At 54.1% G+C, this 17,651-nt stretch overlaps 1 protein-coding gene across 12 annotated transcripts; it reads left to right on the top strand.

Moving 5' to 3' along the window:
* The first annotated feature begins 918 nt into the window (after positions 1 to 918).
* Positions 919 to 17,190, top strand: HEMK1 (HemK methyltransferase 1, mitochondrial release factors N(5)-glutamine). Of its 12 annotated transcripts, none has more exons than XM_074403784.1 (12): positions 919 to 1,000; positions 2,705 to 2,859; positions 3,487 to 3,578; positions 3,891 to 3,984; positions 8,456 to 8,593; positions 8,906 to 8,970; positions 9,225 to 9,274; positions 10,223 to 10,328; positions 11,205 to 11,300; positions 11,477 to 11,590; positions 15,015 to 15,285; positions 15,393 to 17,190. In XM_074403784.1, exons 2-12 carry the CDS (start codon positions 2,719 to 2,721, stop codon positions 15,594 to 15,596), a joined length of 1,371 nt encoding a protein of 456 aa, XP_074259885.1. In that variant the 5' UTR covers positions 919 to 1,000; positions 2,705 to 2,718; the 3' UTR covers positions 15,597 to 17,190. The 12 variants fall into 12 exon arrangements, 9 of the variants coding, with proteins under 9 accessions (XP_074259885.1, XP_074259887.1, XP_074259886.1 ...); XM_074403790.1 differs by lacking the exon at positions 919 to 1,000 and adding an exon at positions 2,998 to 3,106 and having other exon boundaries at positions 2,841 to 2,859; XR_012518716.1 differs by lacking the exons at positions 919 to 1,000; positions 15,015 to 15,285 and adding an exon at positions 11,743 to 11,856 and having other exon boundaries at positions 2,767 to 3,106; positions 16,135 to 17,190.
* The last annotated feature ends 461 nt before the right edge of the window (positions 17,191 to 17,651 follow it).

The following is a 17,651-nucleotide window of genomic DNA, read 5'->3' as shown; positions in this document are numbered from 1 at the left end:
GGGCGAGGTGTGGCTCACGTCTGTAATCCCAGCTACTTGGGAGGCTGAGGCAGGAGAATCGCTTGAACTCAGAGGCGGAGGCTGCAGTGAGCACAGATTGTGCCATTGCATTTCAGCCTGGGCAACAAGAGTGAAACTCCGTCTCAAAAAAAAAAAAAAAAAAAAAGTTTAGTTAACAGTGTTCTATTAACAGTAAATTCTGGTGGGGGGATGTTTACAAGACACACTTTGCGAGACGCTGCCATGAATTTTACAGAAGGCGCAACTGAGTTCCAGAGGGGTCCCAACACCTGGACAGTCTCCTGATGAGTTGCCAATAGAGTCAGGATTCGAACCCAGCTCTCTGGCTTTCTGCTCCAAATCTTAAACCGGGGCGGGAGGGAAAAGAGCAGCCCCCGGGTTCTGGTCGCCACCCGGCCCCGCCTGGTGGGCTCGGGCCACTGCCCTCGGTAGGGTCACGACAATAGGACAGGACCCCAAAGTTGGACCCGTCTTCAACACTGGAACCCGCCCACGCACAGCTTCACCCGGCCACCGACTAAAATAGACCACGCCCCCGGACATCTGGTCCCCGCCCTCGAACTCCTGGGCCCCCTGGTGACAAGTCTCCGTTTCGGCAGGCTACGGGGCTCCGCCCGCACACCGGCCGGGCCCGGTCCCTAAAAGGCAGCTCAGAGCAAATCCCATTGCACTGGAACCATATCCCTGCTGTGACTTTAAGGAAGACCAGCAGGTCCGGGCCCCCAGGGGTCAACCGCGCCCACGTCTTCGCACTTCCTGCCTGTGGGCCTGCAGGCGTAGAGGGCGTGGAATTCACAGCCTCCTCTCCCAACCGCAAGGGTCTGCCTTCTGGGAGGAACCCACCACGATAGGAACCCTGAAGTTCAGCTACGGCGTCCTCCCGAGCCCTTTCTTAAATGCGCAGGCTCCGGAAGCGGGGCGGAGCGCGCGGCGGGTCACGCACATCCGGGCGTCGAGTCCGGGGCATCTTCTCCGGCAGGTGGGTGGGTGGTTGGGGTGGCCTCTCAGGCAGGTATGAACGGGAAGTGGGAATCGGAACCGGGTGTTTCGACAGCAACAGACTGGAGACCTGGCCAGTCCCATTCTCTATAGAGCAGATGGAGAAACAGGGTTGGAGGGAGGGGACCTGGTCTGGGTCGTTAACGATGCGGTACGTGGCTGGAAGGGAGTTTAGCCCCTGACTTCGGGCCTTGGCTCCTGGGATGGCGCACTGGTGCACAGAGCCGCTTCTGAAGTTCGTTGGACTTGGATTCGTATCATGCCTGGGACAGTTTCTATCTGAGTGACATAGGGCAAGTTGCTTCCCTTCTCGGATCCTACTTGTATCTGAAGATGTGGCACTTAGCAGGTGCTCAGTAGCTCAATAGACGCTAGTTTGGACTTTTATCCTAGGGATAGTAAAGGGGATCAATGATTTTTTTGTTGGTGGTGGTGGTGGTGAGACAGAGTCTTGCTCTGTTGCCTAGGCTGGAGTGCAATGGAGGGATCTCGGCTCACTACAACCTTGCCTCCCGGGTTCAAGCAATTCTCTGCCTCAGCCTCCTGACTAGCTGGGATTACACGTACCTGCTACCATGCCCGGTTAATTTTTGTGTTTTTAGTAGAGACGGGGTTTCACCATCTTGGCCAGGCTGGTCTTGAACTCCTGACCTTGTGATCTACCCGCCTCAGCTTCCCAAAGTGCTGGGATTACAGGCGTCAGCCACCGAGAGGAACCACTGATTTTTAAACCTTCAGTTAAACTTGCTTGTGACGTCTGTAAATATAAAATTGTAAATTTTTTAGTTGGCAGTTTACAGTGATGTCCTTAATTATGGGTTAAATTAGAAGGAAAGTTTCAGCATACAAATCAATGACAGTACATGCAAAACGTCAGATGCAAAGCTCACAATCAAAGGCAATCATCTGCTCCTTGTAACATCAGTTAAGATCATGTAACATCCGGTCCCTGCTGTATGTTGAGCTGCCTCCAAGCCTTTGATATTCATAGACTAATGCATTGCTTACCATGGGTTTGGTGTGATTTCCCCCCATCTTATGGATTAAGAAAGTGAAATTCAGAAATGATGACTTGCTCAAGGTTACACATGCTAAGTTAGACACAGATCAGTCCTATGTGCAAATATGTGCCCTAACCTACCACCAGCCCATTTAAATTAGCAGAGACTGAGCTATGGGCTCAGCCCACTCCAGCTAAAAATATGAAGAAAACAGCCAGGCACGATGGCCCATGCCTGTAATCCCAGCACTATCAGAGGCAGGTGGATCATGAGGTCAGACGTTCAGACCAGCCTGGCCAAGATAGTAAAACCCTGTCTCTACTAAAAATACAAAAATTAGCTGGGCATGGTGGCAGGCACCTGTAATCCCAGCTACTTGGGGGGCTGAGGCAGGAGAATTGCTTGAATCTGGGTGGCAGAGGTTGCAGTGAGCCGAGGTTGCACCACTGCACTCCAGCCTGGGTGATAGAGTGAGACTCCGTCTCAAAAAAAAAAAAAAAAAAAAAAAAAAAAGTGAAGAAAACATAAGTAGTCAAGACAAGAATGATCAAACAGGTGTGTAAGGCTCTAAATGGAGTCAAGGTGGTGACAGAGCAAGAGCACACCTATTCTTAGGCAACGTGTTGGTGGAAGGGGGTTGTCATACAAGGCTCATCTGCTTTCCTGGTTCCTCTCACTCCCAGGGTGGCAACCAACTATGTATGAGGACCAGTGCCATTTTGGGGCACCAGAGCTTGTAACCTTTTCATCTCTACCCAGCTGGGGCCAGGGACCACTCTCAGCACCCACCTCAGCAGCTGACATCATAAGACCGACTTGGGAACCTGGAGTCACTCTGGTGAACCTTTTTCTGAGACATGGAGCTTTGGGGCCGAATGCTATGGCGCCTCCTGTCTGGCCCAGGGAGGAGGGGAGGTATCCGGGGCTGGGCCTTCAGCTCATGGCAACCTCATCCACCTCTGGCTGGGTTATCCAGTGCCATAGACCTGGTCAACCACTGGACAAGGGTCTTTGAGAAGAAAGGTGTCCCTGAGGCCCGGGAATCCAGTGAGTACATCGTGGCTCATGTCCTTGGAGCCAAAACAGTTAAGTTCAGTGTTGTCAAGAGGGCAGGAAGAGGGAGGAGGGAGGACCTCAGGGAAGAGATATCCAAGTTTTCTGCCCACTAAGAGTGCTTAGCTGAAACTGATAGGATTTTTCTGGAGGAACATCTTAGTGCCTGTCACACACTGTAACAGTTTGTTGGATGAATGAATAAATTTCTGCCTAAGTTTTTAGGGATAGACACCTGGAAGCCTGGTATTAGCTGTTTAACCTTGTTCAGGATGCTGCCCCACTCTGGGACCAGATAATGAGAGGGATGGGCCTCCATACCAGTGCTGGACAGGCATTATCCACATAAGACACCTGGGTTGGGGCCCCTGGGCCCAGTGAGCCAGCCACTTAACATTCTCTGTGGGGACAGTTTCAGAGCCTGAGGCCAGCCCTTCGGACCCAGCACTTGACCTCTCAGCAACTACAGTGTATCCAGGAGCTGAGTAGCCGTCGATTACAGAGGTGAGCACCCATGGATCAGACGTGAAGGATGTGTTTGGGGAGTGCAGTCCAGCCTCCTCCATCCCCGCCAAGTTCAGGGAGGAGGAGTTGTCCAAGGACTAGGGAGGTGTTGGGGTACAGAAGTGACAAGAGTGGGGCCCGGGTAGTAAATAGGAAGAAGGGAACAAGGGAAGGCTTTGCCCCAGGAGTCCCAAGGCATTGGAGACATGGTCTTGCCTGATACTTTGGCCACAAGTGGTGTCTCTCAACCCAGGCATGGTCCTGTTGGTCCTGGCTCTGTCACTGATGACTACCCTGCTGCCCCCTCTGCAGGATGCCCGTGCAGTACATCCTTGGAGAGTGGGACTTTCAGGGTCTCAGCCTGAAGATGGTGCCCCCCGTGTTTATTCCTCGGCCAGAAACAGAGGTAGGTGTGCCACCAGGGCAAGGCAGGATCGAGATGAGGGTGTCGTTCAGGGCACCAGTCTTGCCCCAGGCTTCCTCCAGGGGGCACTGGGGCACCATGACTGCTATCTTCAGGGACAGTGCCTTTCTAGACATATATCTCCTTGCTGACTGTATTGGCAGAGCCCAGAAGACAGAGGATTCCTGTTGGTCCCCTTGACTATCCTCATGTTCCAAGCTACCACCCCAGCCTCCAGGTCTGGCAGTGGCCCAGAGTGCCTCAAATAGTGCTGCCCAAGTACTTAGCCTGTTCTTGCCATTTCTCTGGGAGCTGTCCTGTGGGCCCATGGCTCACCCAACCCACAGAGAACCAGTGCCCTCCAGCAGCTTCTCAGGAGGCATGGAGGAAATGGAGAGGGCTCTAGCCAGACAGCTGGAGACCCTGGTATCAGCTATGCGATTTCAGGCAGGTCACTGCCCTCCGGACCTCTCTGGACCCAGATGATGAGAGGGTTAGACCTCCAGACCAGAGAATCTGGTGGCCCTCTTAGGTCTACTGATTGGTCTGGTAATCACCTGTGTCATCCCTCAAATTCCTAGAACTAGGGATGTGTGGCACAAGTGTGCTATCCCTTGGTAAGGCACACTGGTCCTGGAAAAGATGCCTTCTGTGGCCCTTCTTGGACTCCTCTCTGACCTTGTAGGTGGCAGAGCTGGGAGCCAGATGGTGCAGACCAGGGAGTAGAGCTGGGTGAGAGCTGATGGGCAAGCCAGAGGGCGCTAGGTTCTGAGAAGGAATTTCTAGAAAGACCCAGGCACACAAACATTTCTGGGAAAGGTTAGTTTCCATCCACCTGCTGCAGCCAGGGGCCCCAAACCCTTCCTTCACTTTCCCAGCTTCTGACCCCTAGCCAAGAAACTCTCTGACCCCTCTCCCCTATTTATCATGTGGTTGGGAGGCCAGGTCCTGTCTTCACTGACCAGTGTCAGGATGGGGACAGTAGAGAATCTGAGGCCTTGCTGAAGTCACAGGGCTGTCAAGGAGGGGAGCATGGGGGCAGCACTTGGATTTCCTGACTCCCAGGTCAGAGCCCCATCCCTCAAATGGGGCTGCCCCATCTGCAATTGGCATGACCTAGGATGCAGTATGGAGACCCAGAGCAAGGTGTGGCCTGCCACGAACAGGCTTTGGGAGGCCATCCTGTGGCTCCCAAAAACGTGATCTCTGGTGAGATCATTTGCTGTCTTCAACTGCCCAGGATCAGGGCAGGGTGACCTTTGCGTTCCTTCAGAGCTGGCCTGGCACCAGCCATATGTGCCAGGGTTCTGAGTATCAAGTGTGGACTTTGGCTCCCATGTGGCCCCCTGATTCTTGGGTGAGTCTGGGCCAAGATAGCAGCTCTACTGCAAGGGATGGAGTGAGGAAACATGCTATGATTGGGAGGCCAGGTGTTCACCTCACTGTGCAGACATTTCTGAGAACTCACCAGGTTCACCCCGATGTAAAGCCGCATTGGGGGATGTCTTACCAAGAAGTCAAGAGGACGTGGCCTGTGGCAGGGAGTGGTGAGCATGGGTGTGGGAGATAGTTTCTGATGAAAGGGAGTCTGAAGTGCAAACTTGCAGGAAGAATGTGGCCCAGTGAGTTGGATTTTCCCCAGGCCTGGCAGTGCATACAGTAGGAAACTCAGGGCTGGGGCTGTGAGCCATTCTCACGCAGCCTGGTGTGAGGCTGTACAGGGTGTGGGAGGCTCAGAGTTTTGTCTGTGATTGTCTTGAAGGAGGCAATGCCACCTCTCTGGGGCTGTCCCACCATAGAGGGTACTCGTAACACTCAGGTTCTGCTGAAGCCTTGGGCCAACCTCTTGATGGGGTATGGAGTCCGTGTTGGGGCAGCAGTTCTAGGCAGGGCCGACAACTGCCTGCCCCTCACCTCCTTCCTGCATGCCCCTGCCCCTTGGCCCCACCCTGTTCTTGATTCTTCCCATATTCATCTGGAGGGGGTGCCCTGAGCCTGTGACCAGCTTGGTTTTCAGTCTCCCCAAAAGAGCCACTGGTATCAGGCTGAGGGGGGCTCTTCACTGGGCGAAGAAGACAGTTTCTGGACTTCTTAGGCTGTTCTTTACCCCTGCCCCAAGATGGGGCACAATAGCCAAGATGAGTCTCCTGTGGTCTGGAGCGTTATGGCAAGCAAGAGGCCACTAGTGGTGGCAGGAGCTCAGTCTCAGTTTCTCACCCTCCCCAAGGTGGCCATCCACATTTGTGGTGTGTGTCTTTGAGGTCGCGAGTATCTCTGTGAGGTGGCTGGCCAGTGTGGTTGGCTGAGGGGTCATTCTCCAGCCAGAGTAGATCTGTCTATGGCCCGGAAACCAAGAGAGGCTCACACACCTGGCAAGTCCTGGTCACCCTGCCAACCTCTCAGCATGTGGCCTCACCACTGAGACCACAGGCTCTCAGTCAACAGCCCCACACTGCTCACTCTTTACCTGTCCCAACCCTGCAGGCCCAGCTTGCCACAGGTGCCCTAGTGGTCTCCACTAGTGCCTGGCACAGGGCTGGTGAGAGCTAGTGAATACACGCCCTCTCCTGCTGGAGCTGGGCCCCCTCACCCACAGGCAATCACTTGTTTGATGCAGAAGAGGCTTGGAACAGGGTGGGATGGACCTGCTGGCCAAGTTCTGCCTGCCTTGGATTTGCCACCCTCTGGGTAGATGAAAATTGTTGCTGGGGTTGGGGGCCTGGAAGGGTGAGATGCTTTTTGGAACCCAGCAGTGGGGAACTTATATGGAAAATAAGTGTGAGTGATCTGGAACCCTCTGCTCCACAGAGCCTGGCTGATGGCATTGGGGTATAGGGGAGACCTGGGGATATGAGACACAGAAGGTGGTGCAACAGAGAGTTTGCCCAGCACTTAGAAAGTAGCCAAGAGGTATGTCTGTGGGCCAAGCCATGCCAGTGTGGGACGTACTGCCATGAGTTGGGCCTCAGGTCTTCCCGTTATACAGTCTGGTGGGAGAGGCAAACCCCGTCCTAGGCGTTAGGCACAGGGTGGGGAAAGCTGTGGTGGAGAGAGCCTGGCCCAGGCTTAGGGAAGATTTTCTGGAAAAAGTGGGCCTCTTTTCAGATCAGGGAAGCACCCACTTGCTGCCCACCATCCCCACTTCCCTGAGCCAGTCTTTCCTGAGAACTGGGATCCCAGGAGTCCTGACCCTATGGGGGGCCCCTCTGCCCACATCCAAAGGGATGCCTTTGAGATGGGGCTACACTGCCCTTTCCTTGCTCCACGCCTGGGTACTCAGGTATCCAACTCCACTGCTGGTTAGAAACATTTCGGCCATTGGACAGCAGGATCCCTCCACCCTTCACCCCTACCCTGTGTTGGTTTCCAGGCATAGTTCTTGCAGGCAGTGGCTTGGTGAACAAGGCTTGAAACCCTCTTGTTTCCAAAGTGAACGTGTCTGAAAATGTCCTCCTGCTGACAAGGCGGGTACAGTGCAGTCAGGCACCTCCCTCTGCACCCGTGCCTGTGGACCCGTGCCTGTGTACCACAGCCCTCATCAGGTATAGAACTTAGTCAGGACCATGTCCCCCCATGGCCCATTCCCTCCAAAGGATGGAATTTCCTGTCCCTTTGGCTAGGAGCCTCCCTGGGGCTTCTCAAGCTCAGCTCTGTGAGGAGGCTGCTTGCCACCATGAACCACAGACCAGGCTCAGGTGGGGCCTTGACCCTAGGCCTCAGTTTCCTCATGGGACAGTTGTGAGGATTTAACAGATTATACAGGAAAAGCTCTGGGAGGAGGGTCAGGCCAGAGGCAGTGGCCAGAACTATCAGATACGGTTCTTAGCTTTTTTTTTTTTTTTTTCCTGAGGTGAAGTGTTGCTCTGGCTCCCAGGCTGGAGTGCAGTGGTGCGATCCCAGCCTACCACAACCTCTACCTCCCAGGCTCAAGCAATTCTCCCGCCTCAGCCCCTGAGTAGCTGGGGCTACAGGCACCTGCCACCACACCCAGCAGATTTTCGCACTTTTAGCAGAGATAGGGTTTCACCATGTTGGCCAGGCTGGTTTCAAACTCCTGACCTCAAGTGATCTGCCCGCCTCGGCCTGACAAAGTGTTGGGATTACAGGCATGAGCCACCACTCCTGGCTGGTTCTTAGCATTTCTGTAAGCACAGAATGGGAGGATGTCTGTAAAGGGTTTAGCTGGGATTGATTGAACACTTACCATGAAACAGGTGCAGATTAGTGCATTTAATCCCTACCACATCCCCACAAGGTGGGCTATCCTTGACTGGGCTCAGTTGTATAGATGGGAAAGCTGAGGCCTGGAGGGCCAAGGGTGACTTGGCCATGGCCCAGCTGCCGTGAAGTTCAGTCTGGCTTTGGCTACCTCCCCTTCCTACGTTCACACAGGGCTAACTGCTTGGGCCTCTGTATCAAGACTCCCAGGAGCCATGTTGGCAGCAACTCTGATCCAGACCCCTCTGCTTCACAGGAACTGGTTGAGTGGGTGCTGGAAGAGGTGGCCCAGAGGTCCCATGCTGCTGTGGGATCCCCAGGCAGCCCCCTCATTCTGGAGGTGGGCTGCGGATCGGGAGCCATTTCCCTCAGCCTGCTGAGCCAGCTCCCCCAGGTAAGCCCCTCCACCTGCTCTGGGTAGACTGTGACTGACACTCACTGTCCCTCCCATTAGTGCTTCCCCCACATCCCTCTGCTAGGAGCACTTGAGGGGAAGCAGCTAGATGAGGGAGGACAGGGCTGCCCTCAGCCCAGTGTGGTTCACAGACTCTAACTCCTACCACATCTGTCTGGCTAGACTTTAGCCAAGAAGAAAAGGCTGTTGGGTATTTCCCTTCTCTTCTGGTGGGGGGTTGGAGGAGGGTGCCCCAGGCCCAGTATCTCCCAGCATTGCCTTCCACATACCCTCTGTTTGTTCTCGGGACAGAGCCGAGTCATTGCTGTGGATAAGGGGGAAGCCGCCATCTCTCTGACCCATGAGAATGCTCAGAGGTAGGTGGGAGAGTTGTACTTTGGGGCCTGATCTTGACTTCTTTTCAGGTTTCAATCTAACCAATGTTTGATTCCTACTCCTAAGAAGGAGGAAGCAGTGGGAGTAGACTGGCATGGGTCCCACAGGATTCTGAATGGATAGTAGGCAGTGAGCATCTTGCCAGGTCCAAGAAGGGTTGGCCACAATACCTCACTCTTATAGCCAAGGGTAGGGGTCTGCCCCCGTGCTCACCCCTTTCTCTCCATCTGTTCAGGCTTCGGTTGCAGGACAGGATTTGGATCATCCACCTTGACATGACCTCAGGTACCCTCCCTGCATGCTCCTTGAGGTGGGAGCCTAGATATAGGTGCTATTGGGTTGATGAGGCACTCTGCAGAGATGGAAGGTGGGCTTCCCCAAAGCCACTCAACCACACACACAGTGTGTGTGTGCACATGTGTGGCAGCCCAAACTAGGCCTTGCTGAGGACAGCCTCCTAGGCTGACCAGACTCATAGGGACCAGCTACAGAGAACTTATGAGTTCGTTATGACTAGTGAGTTAAGAGCTTGCTTGTTGGCAACAGATAAGCAAAAGCTTAAAATAATGCCTTTGGGACCAAATACCTGAGTGCCCTTCTCCCCCACCTGTCCTGGCACTGCACAGCTCAGCCATCACCTTTAGAGTGTCCAGCTCAGCCATCGCCTTTACAATGTCCAGCTCAGCCATAGCCTTCATAATGTTTGCAGACCTCCAGCTCCAATTCTGGCTCCATCGCTTTATCCATGGGATCCTTGAGCCTCATGTGCCCCCTCCATGGAGTATGATATACTTGGTATAGCACCTGGGACAGGGTGAAACCAGTAGTCAGAACCATCAGGAATTGGCTGATGAGGCCAGGCCTGCCCTCCATGTACTCTCAGTCCATGTTGGCTATAAGGCTAGTGGAGCTACAGAAGAGAAAGGCTCTTTCCTGCCTAGGCAATCAGGGAGGACGCCCTGGAAGTCTTGAATGGAGTCTTACATAACAAGGAGGATTTTTGGCAAGGATCCTCTAGGTCTTGAAATGAAGGGCTGCCATGTTAAAGCACGCACATTCCCCACTAGGCTGTCAGCCAGGGACCCTGGGCACTAATTTGCAAGTCTGGCTTATCAGATCTAGAGGCAGGCCCAAGGTGTGGCTTGATGAGAGGGACATGGTGACAGGTAGAGCTACTATCCTTTACCTCCCAATGGGTTAGTACCTACTATGTGTTTTCTTCTTTGGCCACAGAAGGGAGCTGGACACAACTGCCCTGGGGCCCCATGGACCTGGTCGTCAGCAACCCTCCCTACGTCTTCCACGAGGACATGGAGCAGCTGGCCCCTGAGATCCGCAGGCAGGTGCTAAACAGGGTAGGCCAGAGAGGCCAGGCCTGAGAAGGCCTAATGGGATTGGTCTGCCCTCGAGGACCACACCATCTGGAGGGACAGCGGGGCTGGTGCTGAAAAAGGTGCGGTATTAAGCAGATACACTCCAGAGGCCATAATCCTACCTAGATTCCACTTCTACCTTCCTACTTAAGACTACTGGTTAGCCACCGAACCTCTGGGCCTGTTTCCTGCCTCTGATAAGAGAGAGGTAGTGCTCTGCAGGGCTATGGAAGGACTCAGTGGTGACCTGAAAGCATCAGACACAGTGCAGGGCCCATAGATGGGTATGCCATTTTATAGAAGACAGGCCCAGTGAGGGGAGGTGTCTTGTCTAGGGTCACATGGGGGCTTAGTGGGAAAGCTGGGACTAAACCTGGCTTTGCACCAGGCCATCCTCCCCTTACACAGGGGCTGAGAACCAGGGACAGCCCTGGAGTCCTGGATGGGGCAGCAGTCACGTGGGATGGGGTTGAGGTGTTGGTTCTCCCTTTCTGGGCTCACAGGAGTGGTCAGGGCTAGCTCTAGATCTCCTAGACCAAGAAGAGGAGCAGCCTGTGGGAAGGCATTCATGCCCTGACATGAGTCAGCCTGTCAGGAGGGGCCACCAGCCAATGGGACTCAGCAAGCACACCTGGCACTGCCTGGTAGGGTGCTGCCCATGGGAGGAAGGGAAGAGGAACTGCTACCCATTTGGGGGCCACCTTCTCTGGGTCTTCAGACTTGCCCTTCAGCCCAGAGTGTAAGTTCCATGGGGCCCCATTTGTGGAAACTCTGCCCACACCCTCCATGCATTTCGAATACCCTTCCCTCAGGCTGTCACCTCCCACTGCTTTCCCTTTCAGCTATGAAGACCCCGTAGCCCTGGACGGTGGGGAGGAGGGCATGGACATCATTACCCACATCCTGGCCCTGGCACCCCGGCTCCTGAAGGACTGTGGGTATGAATGGGATGGGTCTCCTAGGTCTGCCCCCAGCAGCCGCTTCTGCTCCTAGTGTGTACTGGGCAGGCCCTAGCAGAAATGAGCACAGGACCCTCACCTCGCCAGCCCAAGCCACCCAGAATGGCAGGTCCCAGCCCTGTCCTGCAGAGCCCACCCATTTCTCCCCCATGCAGGAGTATCTTCTTGGAAGTGGACCCGAGGCACCCGGAGCTTGTCAGCAGCTGGCTTCAGAGCCGGCCTGAGCTGTACCTTAATCTTGTGGCTGTGCGCAAGGACTTCTGTGGGAGGTGAGGTCCCACCCTCCTTTAGCCCCGTAGCATGCTAGTCTTTCCACTGGGGCCATCCTCAGCCCTGGCTGTGGGGAGAGTGTGCTGTTCCCACTCCCTGATCATTCCCCAGGGCCCAGGCAGTAACCAGCCCCTTGTCACTGTCTCCTCAGGCCCCGGTTCCTGCATATCCGGAGGTCTGGGCCATAGCATGGCTTCCCTGTGGATTCCTTGTCAGTGCCCCCAGCCTGACCAGAGGGAGGTGGATGGCACTTTCCAGAACCCAGGTGCTTATGGCATTTCCCATGGTTCTGTGATTTCCCCATGTTCTGCATTTCTAGGACATTCCTACCAGACCTGGGTAGACCCAAGTTCTCTGTCTGGCTGCATCACATCAGGGTGGCTGAGGGCAGTTGCTCTGTGTTGGTGAAATTGCTGTGGGGGTGTCGGGGGATACAGCCAGTAAAGTACTGAGAGACTAACAAATGGTGACCTAATGTTTTGTTCCATGACTTGCAGGTCCCCTGACCCCTTACTCTCAGGTAGCGCTGGGGTGAGAGTTTCCTTCTGCCCGAGCTGGGCTGGCTTGGTAGAGGTGTGGGAGTGCAGCCTGGAGAAAGGAACATGAGTGCTCACCCATGGCCTTAGATACCGTGGGGCCTGGCGTAGAGCACCTCACTCCCAGGGGTTGATTAGTCCTCCCCTGCCCTGGGTGCATGCACACATACTTCCCTGGCCAAGCCTGGCTCCGAGCACAGGAAGCTCATCTGCCCATCAGCTCAGGGATGACTGCTTGCTTTCTGGAGGGGAGGGCCTGGAGGTCCTTGCTGCATGGTTCCTGGGTCACACATCCACATTCATTTAACTGAAGCTTAAGCCAGTGAAGGGTGAGCAGGGCTTTTGTTTTCTTTTTCTCCCCATTGCTTTTAGCTAAAACATCCCTTCCAAGTTGACCCCCTGGGGTTTCAGATAACTGTTGTGTCCCTGGTTGGGGCTGGGGAGAATGAGAAGCTGAGAGATGGGGCACAGGGTTCTGGCCTCCACTGCAGCTCTGGTCTGTGCAGACTTATGGTCACCAGGAGGCCTGAAGATCCAGCCTTCCTGTCAACAGCAACAGGAAATCCCTAGGTTGGTGAGTGCTGATGGTGTGAGCCTACATCAGGGTGAGTCCTAAGGAGCATGGCAAACCAGGCTGGCTCATTCCACCAGACTGCCCCCCTGCTGCCCCGGCACTTCCAAGGACCTGGCAGTATGGTCTGTTGGGCAGCATTCTCTGCAGGAGCTGGAGAGCTGAGTTCCAGGGCTGCGTCCTGCAGTGGGACCTTGGGCAGCTCCTTTCCCTGTGAGAAGATGGCTCTTCTGAGTCCCAGGCCAATGCCAAGTGACAGCGTCTTTACTCTTAGCCAAGTGGGATGTACATGCTAGTGTCTGAATTCTCCAGAGAGAATGGACGTTCAGACACCAGCATGACCAACAGAAGGTGTGGCCTGTCTGAGGTCCCATGATAGTGGCCAAGTGGAGACAGTAGGTTAGATCCCTGCCTTTGGGGAGCCTGTATTGCTGGAGTCATACCCAGCCTGAGTGTTGCCCTGCACTATGGCTGGAGGACACATTTGGCAGAGGTCATGCTGCAGCTCCCAGTGCCCCAGGGTCCTGCCCTGTGCCCAGCCCCAGCTGCATGGACCCTGAACTGCCCATGGCTTCCTTTGAGAAGGCTGATCCAGAAGGAACCTAGGTGCGGAGGGCAAAGGGGTTGTGCAACCAGGGTGAGGCTCCCCACTTCCTGTGCCTCCCATGCTCACAGACCTTTGCCTGCTATGGTCCTCACCAGTATTGCCCCTTCTCTCTTCCTCCGTGTGCCCTTTGGCTTTTACTGTCTTCAACAGCATCTCAGGGCAGCTGCCCTGATCCTGGAGCAGTTTGTCGCCCCCCACACCTCAGCCAGTCCTGGCATCCCTGATGGTCTCAGCCTCCTGGCTTCAGGCCCATTGCTGAGGAAGGGCCTTGGCAAGCTTGTGGATATTGCACTGGAAGAGAGTACAGTGTTGGGGAGTGACAGTGTCGGGGAAGCTGGGGCCATGAGCATAAGCCATTCTTGGGGACAACTTTCTGCCCAGAAAAACGTGTGGCTTGACTCTGTTGGGGAAAAGGTCTAAGCCAAGTGGACTGACAGGTGGGGCCTGAAGCCTGCAGACACTGGCTTGATTGGGTCCTGGACGTTGAGCCCTGATGTTGGAGCCACACCAGATTCGCATCCCAGAATCTGCCCCTTACCAAGATGTGACCTTGGGCAGATGACTTCACCTCACTCAACCTTGGCTTCTAAGGCTGAGAAATGGGACTAAATGCTTTATTTTATAGGATGCCTTTGAGGAGCCCATGGAATGTGCCTGGCTTGTCACATTGTGGCACTTTGCCTTGCCTTCCTTGGAGGGCAGACACAGAGAAGGAGGGCCCAGTGCCCTCAGTCATCCGTCTGATGCTTGGGACCAACATAAGGCAGGCAGGGACACAAAGCAGCCTGGAAAGGAGGGAAGGCAGGGGTTTCAGTCTTGGGCTCTTGAATCCTCACTGTTATCTGGAGATGGAACCAGCAGGCTGGTAGCCTGGCACCCCATATCTCCCCTCAGCCCCTCCTCACTGGGGCCCCAGTGCCTTGAGGCCTAGGCCAGGGCAGCCAGTGGCTCCAGCTCAGGGAAAGCTAGGCTCACCTACCCTGTCCCCTCCCTTGCTCCTGAGGCCAAAGCCAGTGACTCAGAACTGACCCCCCCCAGCACATGTCAAGGGGCACTTGCAGGTAGAATGGGAGGAGGACATGAAACTGATGGTGGATTCCAGGCTGTGCAGGCCGCTGAGGTCTTGAGATATGTGCCTACTGCCCATGTAGCCTCCTTCAGCCAGAGCCCGGAGCATAGACAGGAGTGTAGGCTTCCGTTTGATGTACTCCAGGAACGTAATTCTACCTCCTCTTCAGATAGTTGGGGAAACAGGCCATGTCTCACAGTTGGATGCTTTTCCCAGTTGTCAATGGGTTTCTCCATGGGACTCATCCAGCTGCCTTATTAAAATATGCCCCCAACCCCCTAAATGCAAGGAATATACTCTTTTTTGCTCCCTCACTCCTACCTGGACCCTGGGCCAATAGCCGCTCTCAATCCCTGCCCTAAACACTTGGCTGGCTGCCCATGACTTAAGTATGTTCTCTTGTGTCCTATGGAATCCAGTTCTGAACAGGTCAGTGAGGACAGCTGTGGGGAAAAGCCCTGGGCATCCCTTACAAGGCCCCATCAGTGCTCTGAGTAGGCTGCCATCAAAACAAAGGGTTACACTGTGGACAATGTTTGAGAACTGCCAGCTTGAAGTGGGAACCCCGTTAACCTCTGCGTGGCAGCATGTCTTTCCCTGTCCACCTTCACTTCTTTTTCTCTCTCATTTTTCTTTATAGGCTCCTTTTGAATGGTTTATTTTCTCTACTGCCCTGGGCTTCAGCCTTTATACAACACTCTTCATGCCCTGAGCACACACCTTCCCTTTGCTCAGGCAGGGCAGACCATGCCCACTTTCAAGCTGCAATGCAAATGCTGCCTCCTTTAGGACACCTGCTCTGTGCTCTCCCTGCCTCCCCTGCACCAGTTACTTTCTGTCCTATGCCTTCAGAAACCTTCTTATCCCCCTCATCTCTGGAGGCCCCTGTGGGTTTGGCATACCCAAGTTCAGTAAGTATCTACCAGTAAGTTGACTGTGCATGCATTTTCTAGAATAGAGCTGAGACTTCCCATGTGGCCCACATCTGACCTGGCGGCCCATGTATTCTGGTCATTAGGGAGAGAAAGCCATGAGGACCTGGCCTTCTGCCCAATCCAGGCAGCTGTTCAAGTTGAGCGATGGCTGGTTCGAAGACTCAAGTGCACCTGATCCCTGTGCCGCAGCCACAACAGAACAGGCTGTCCTTGGCGGCCGTAGGGGCAGGCGCCAGGTTTCCTGGAGCTCTTGGCTTCAGCCAGCCCCCAGCAAGGGTGCTGGCTAGGACAGCAACCTGATCTCCCCCTCATGACCTGCCCTGGACAAGCCCCCTGAAACTGGCTTTGGGACTATCAAAGCAAATCAACCCCTGCTCTGGTAGGCCTAACAATTACCACCTCCCCCCTCCAATGGCAGTATCTTAATCACCTAAACCGAAACGTGACTTACCTTCACATAGCAAAATGGACTTTGCAGTTGTGATTAAGGATTTTGAGATAGAAAGAGTATCCTGGATTTTTCAGGTAAACAGTATAACCACAAGGGCCTCTGTAAAGAAGGAGGCAGGAGTGTCAGAGTGATGGAAGAAAACGTAACAATAGAAGCAGAGGTCAGAGTGATGCAGTTGCTAGACAAAGAGCCATGAGCCAAGGAATGCAGACAGCCTCTTCTTCCCTGGGGCCTCAGAAAGAATGCAGTCCTGCCAACACCCTGATTTTAATTTGAAACTGATTTCAGATTGCTGACCTCCAGAATAGTAAGATGATAAATTTGTGTCGTTTGTTATTTTCAGCCACTAAATGTGTGATAATTTGTTACAGCAGCCACGGGAAACGAATGCAGATTGTGGAGCCTAAAGTAGAGTGATGCTGTAACACATGCCTACAAATTGAAGTGGCTTTGGAATTGCATTATGGAAATGAGCAGAGGCTGGAAGAATTTTGAGGATCATGATAAATTGCCTCAACCACCTCTCCTCTGATAGGTGGTGTGGCCAGGGGAACGCTTCCTCAACCTTAAGGCCTAAACTGCCCAGGCCCCCTTTTTAAACTCATATTTGGAGACAGGTGGCCCTTTCCCAGAGTGAGAAGACTGGAAGACTGACCAGTATGGACCCCAGAAGGGAGTGGGTAAGGAATGGGACTGGGGTGTGAGGAGAGAGTGCAAGCCTGGCCTCCATGATTCATCTCCAGAGACTGGGTCCAGGGGGGACCTTGGAGACTGGGACCAAGCCTGTTCCTGCTCTGCTGTGGAGTTATGTGACTGGCCCAGGACCCCTTGGGTGTGTGAGGATGGGTAGGGGCCCTGTACTCTCTGGTTGCCGGTACTGCATCTGTGAAATGAGCACAGCAGCCCCTGACTTTGAGCTGATGGGCCTGGCCCCTCCATGTAAGCCATAGAACTGAGCAGAGCGGTGTCACCATTCTGTTCCTATGGTGGAATGGGGCCATCTCTCGGGTTCTCAACCTCCTGGTCCCCAAAACTGAAGTGGCCAACTGGTGCCCTCAGCCCTGTCCCTGTCCAGGCTGGGACTAGGACCTCCCTCTCCAGGGGTACTAAGGGACACTGGAGACACCATCCCACCTGACCAAGGCTTGGGGCTCCTAAAGCCAGCCCTAACCCAGGAACCATATGAAGAGCTACTGGGAGGCCAGACATGGGCCTCATGCTGGGTTTCAGAACTGAGAAGCTAGGAGACAGATAGCATGGACACCTGGGTTCAAGCTTGGCCCAAATAACCTGAATACGCTTTGGATGAAGACAGGAGGGCCTATTTATACCGGAATGGTTGGATCATGGCAAGACTTATGTTCAATCCCTGATCTTTTTTCCTGGAGAGGGATGGGGCTTACTTGAAATACACAGCACTTGACTCCTGACTCCCAGTATTGTGCTCTCATCTCCCATTGCTTCCGAGGGCCTATGGTTAGTTAATTGAGTTAATTAGGGGGTGCTTATATGGCTGTCCATGTAGCTACTAAACCCAGGGATTCTGGCCCATAAAGCACACTGGGCTAGTTTCATGGGCAGATAAAGCCACATTAGGCCAACTGTAGCCCCTGGGTGTGTGGACAGATCTGGGTCCCATCTGAAGCTCTGGTAGCTGTGGGAGGACAGCAGGATTTCCCTCTTGCAGAATGAGTGGGTGCCTTCCCCTCTGAGGGAACTGGATGTACAGCCCCCAGCCTCTGCCCCTGAGAGCCTTCCTGAGGTATCTGAAAGGACCTTTAGGATCTTTGGCCTCATAACCAGGAATCAGAAGCTTCCAATTCTAGGGCCCCCTTTTCTTCCAAAGACCACCTCACACACACAACAGTCCTACAGGAAAATGGTCAGAAAA

Source organism: Saimiri boliviensis, chromosome 8 (assembly GCF_048565385.1).
Source record: "Saimiri boliviensis isolate mSaiBol1 chromosome 8, mSaiBol1.pri, whole genome shotgun sequence".
In the NCBI taxonomy this organism is placed as follows: domain Eukaryota; kingdom Metazoa; phylum Chordata; class Mammalia; order Primates; family Cebidae; genus Saimiri; species Saimiri boliviensis.
This window is presented reverse-complemented; position numbering and strand designations above follow the sequence as displayed.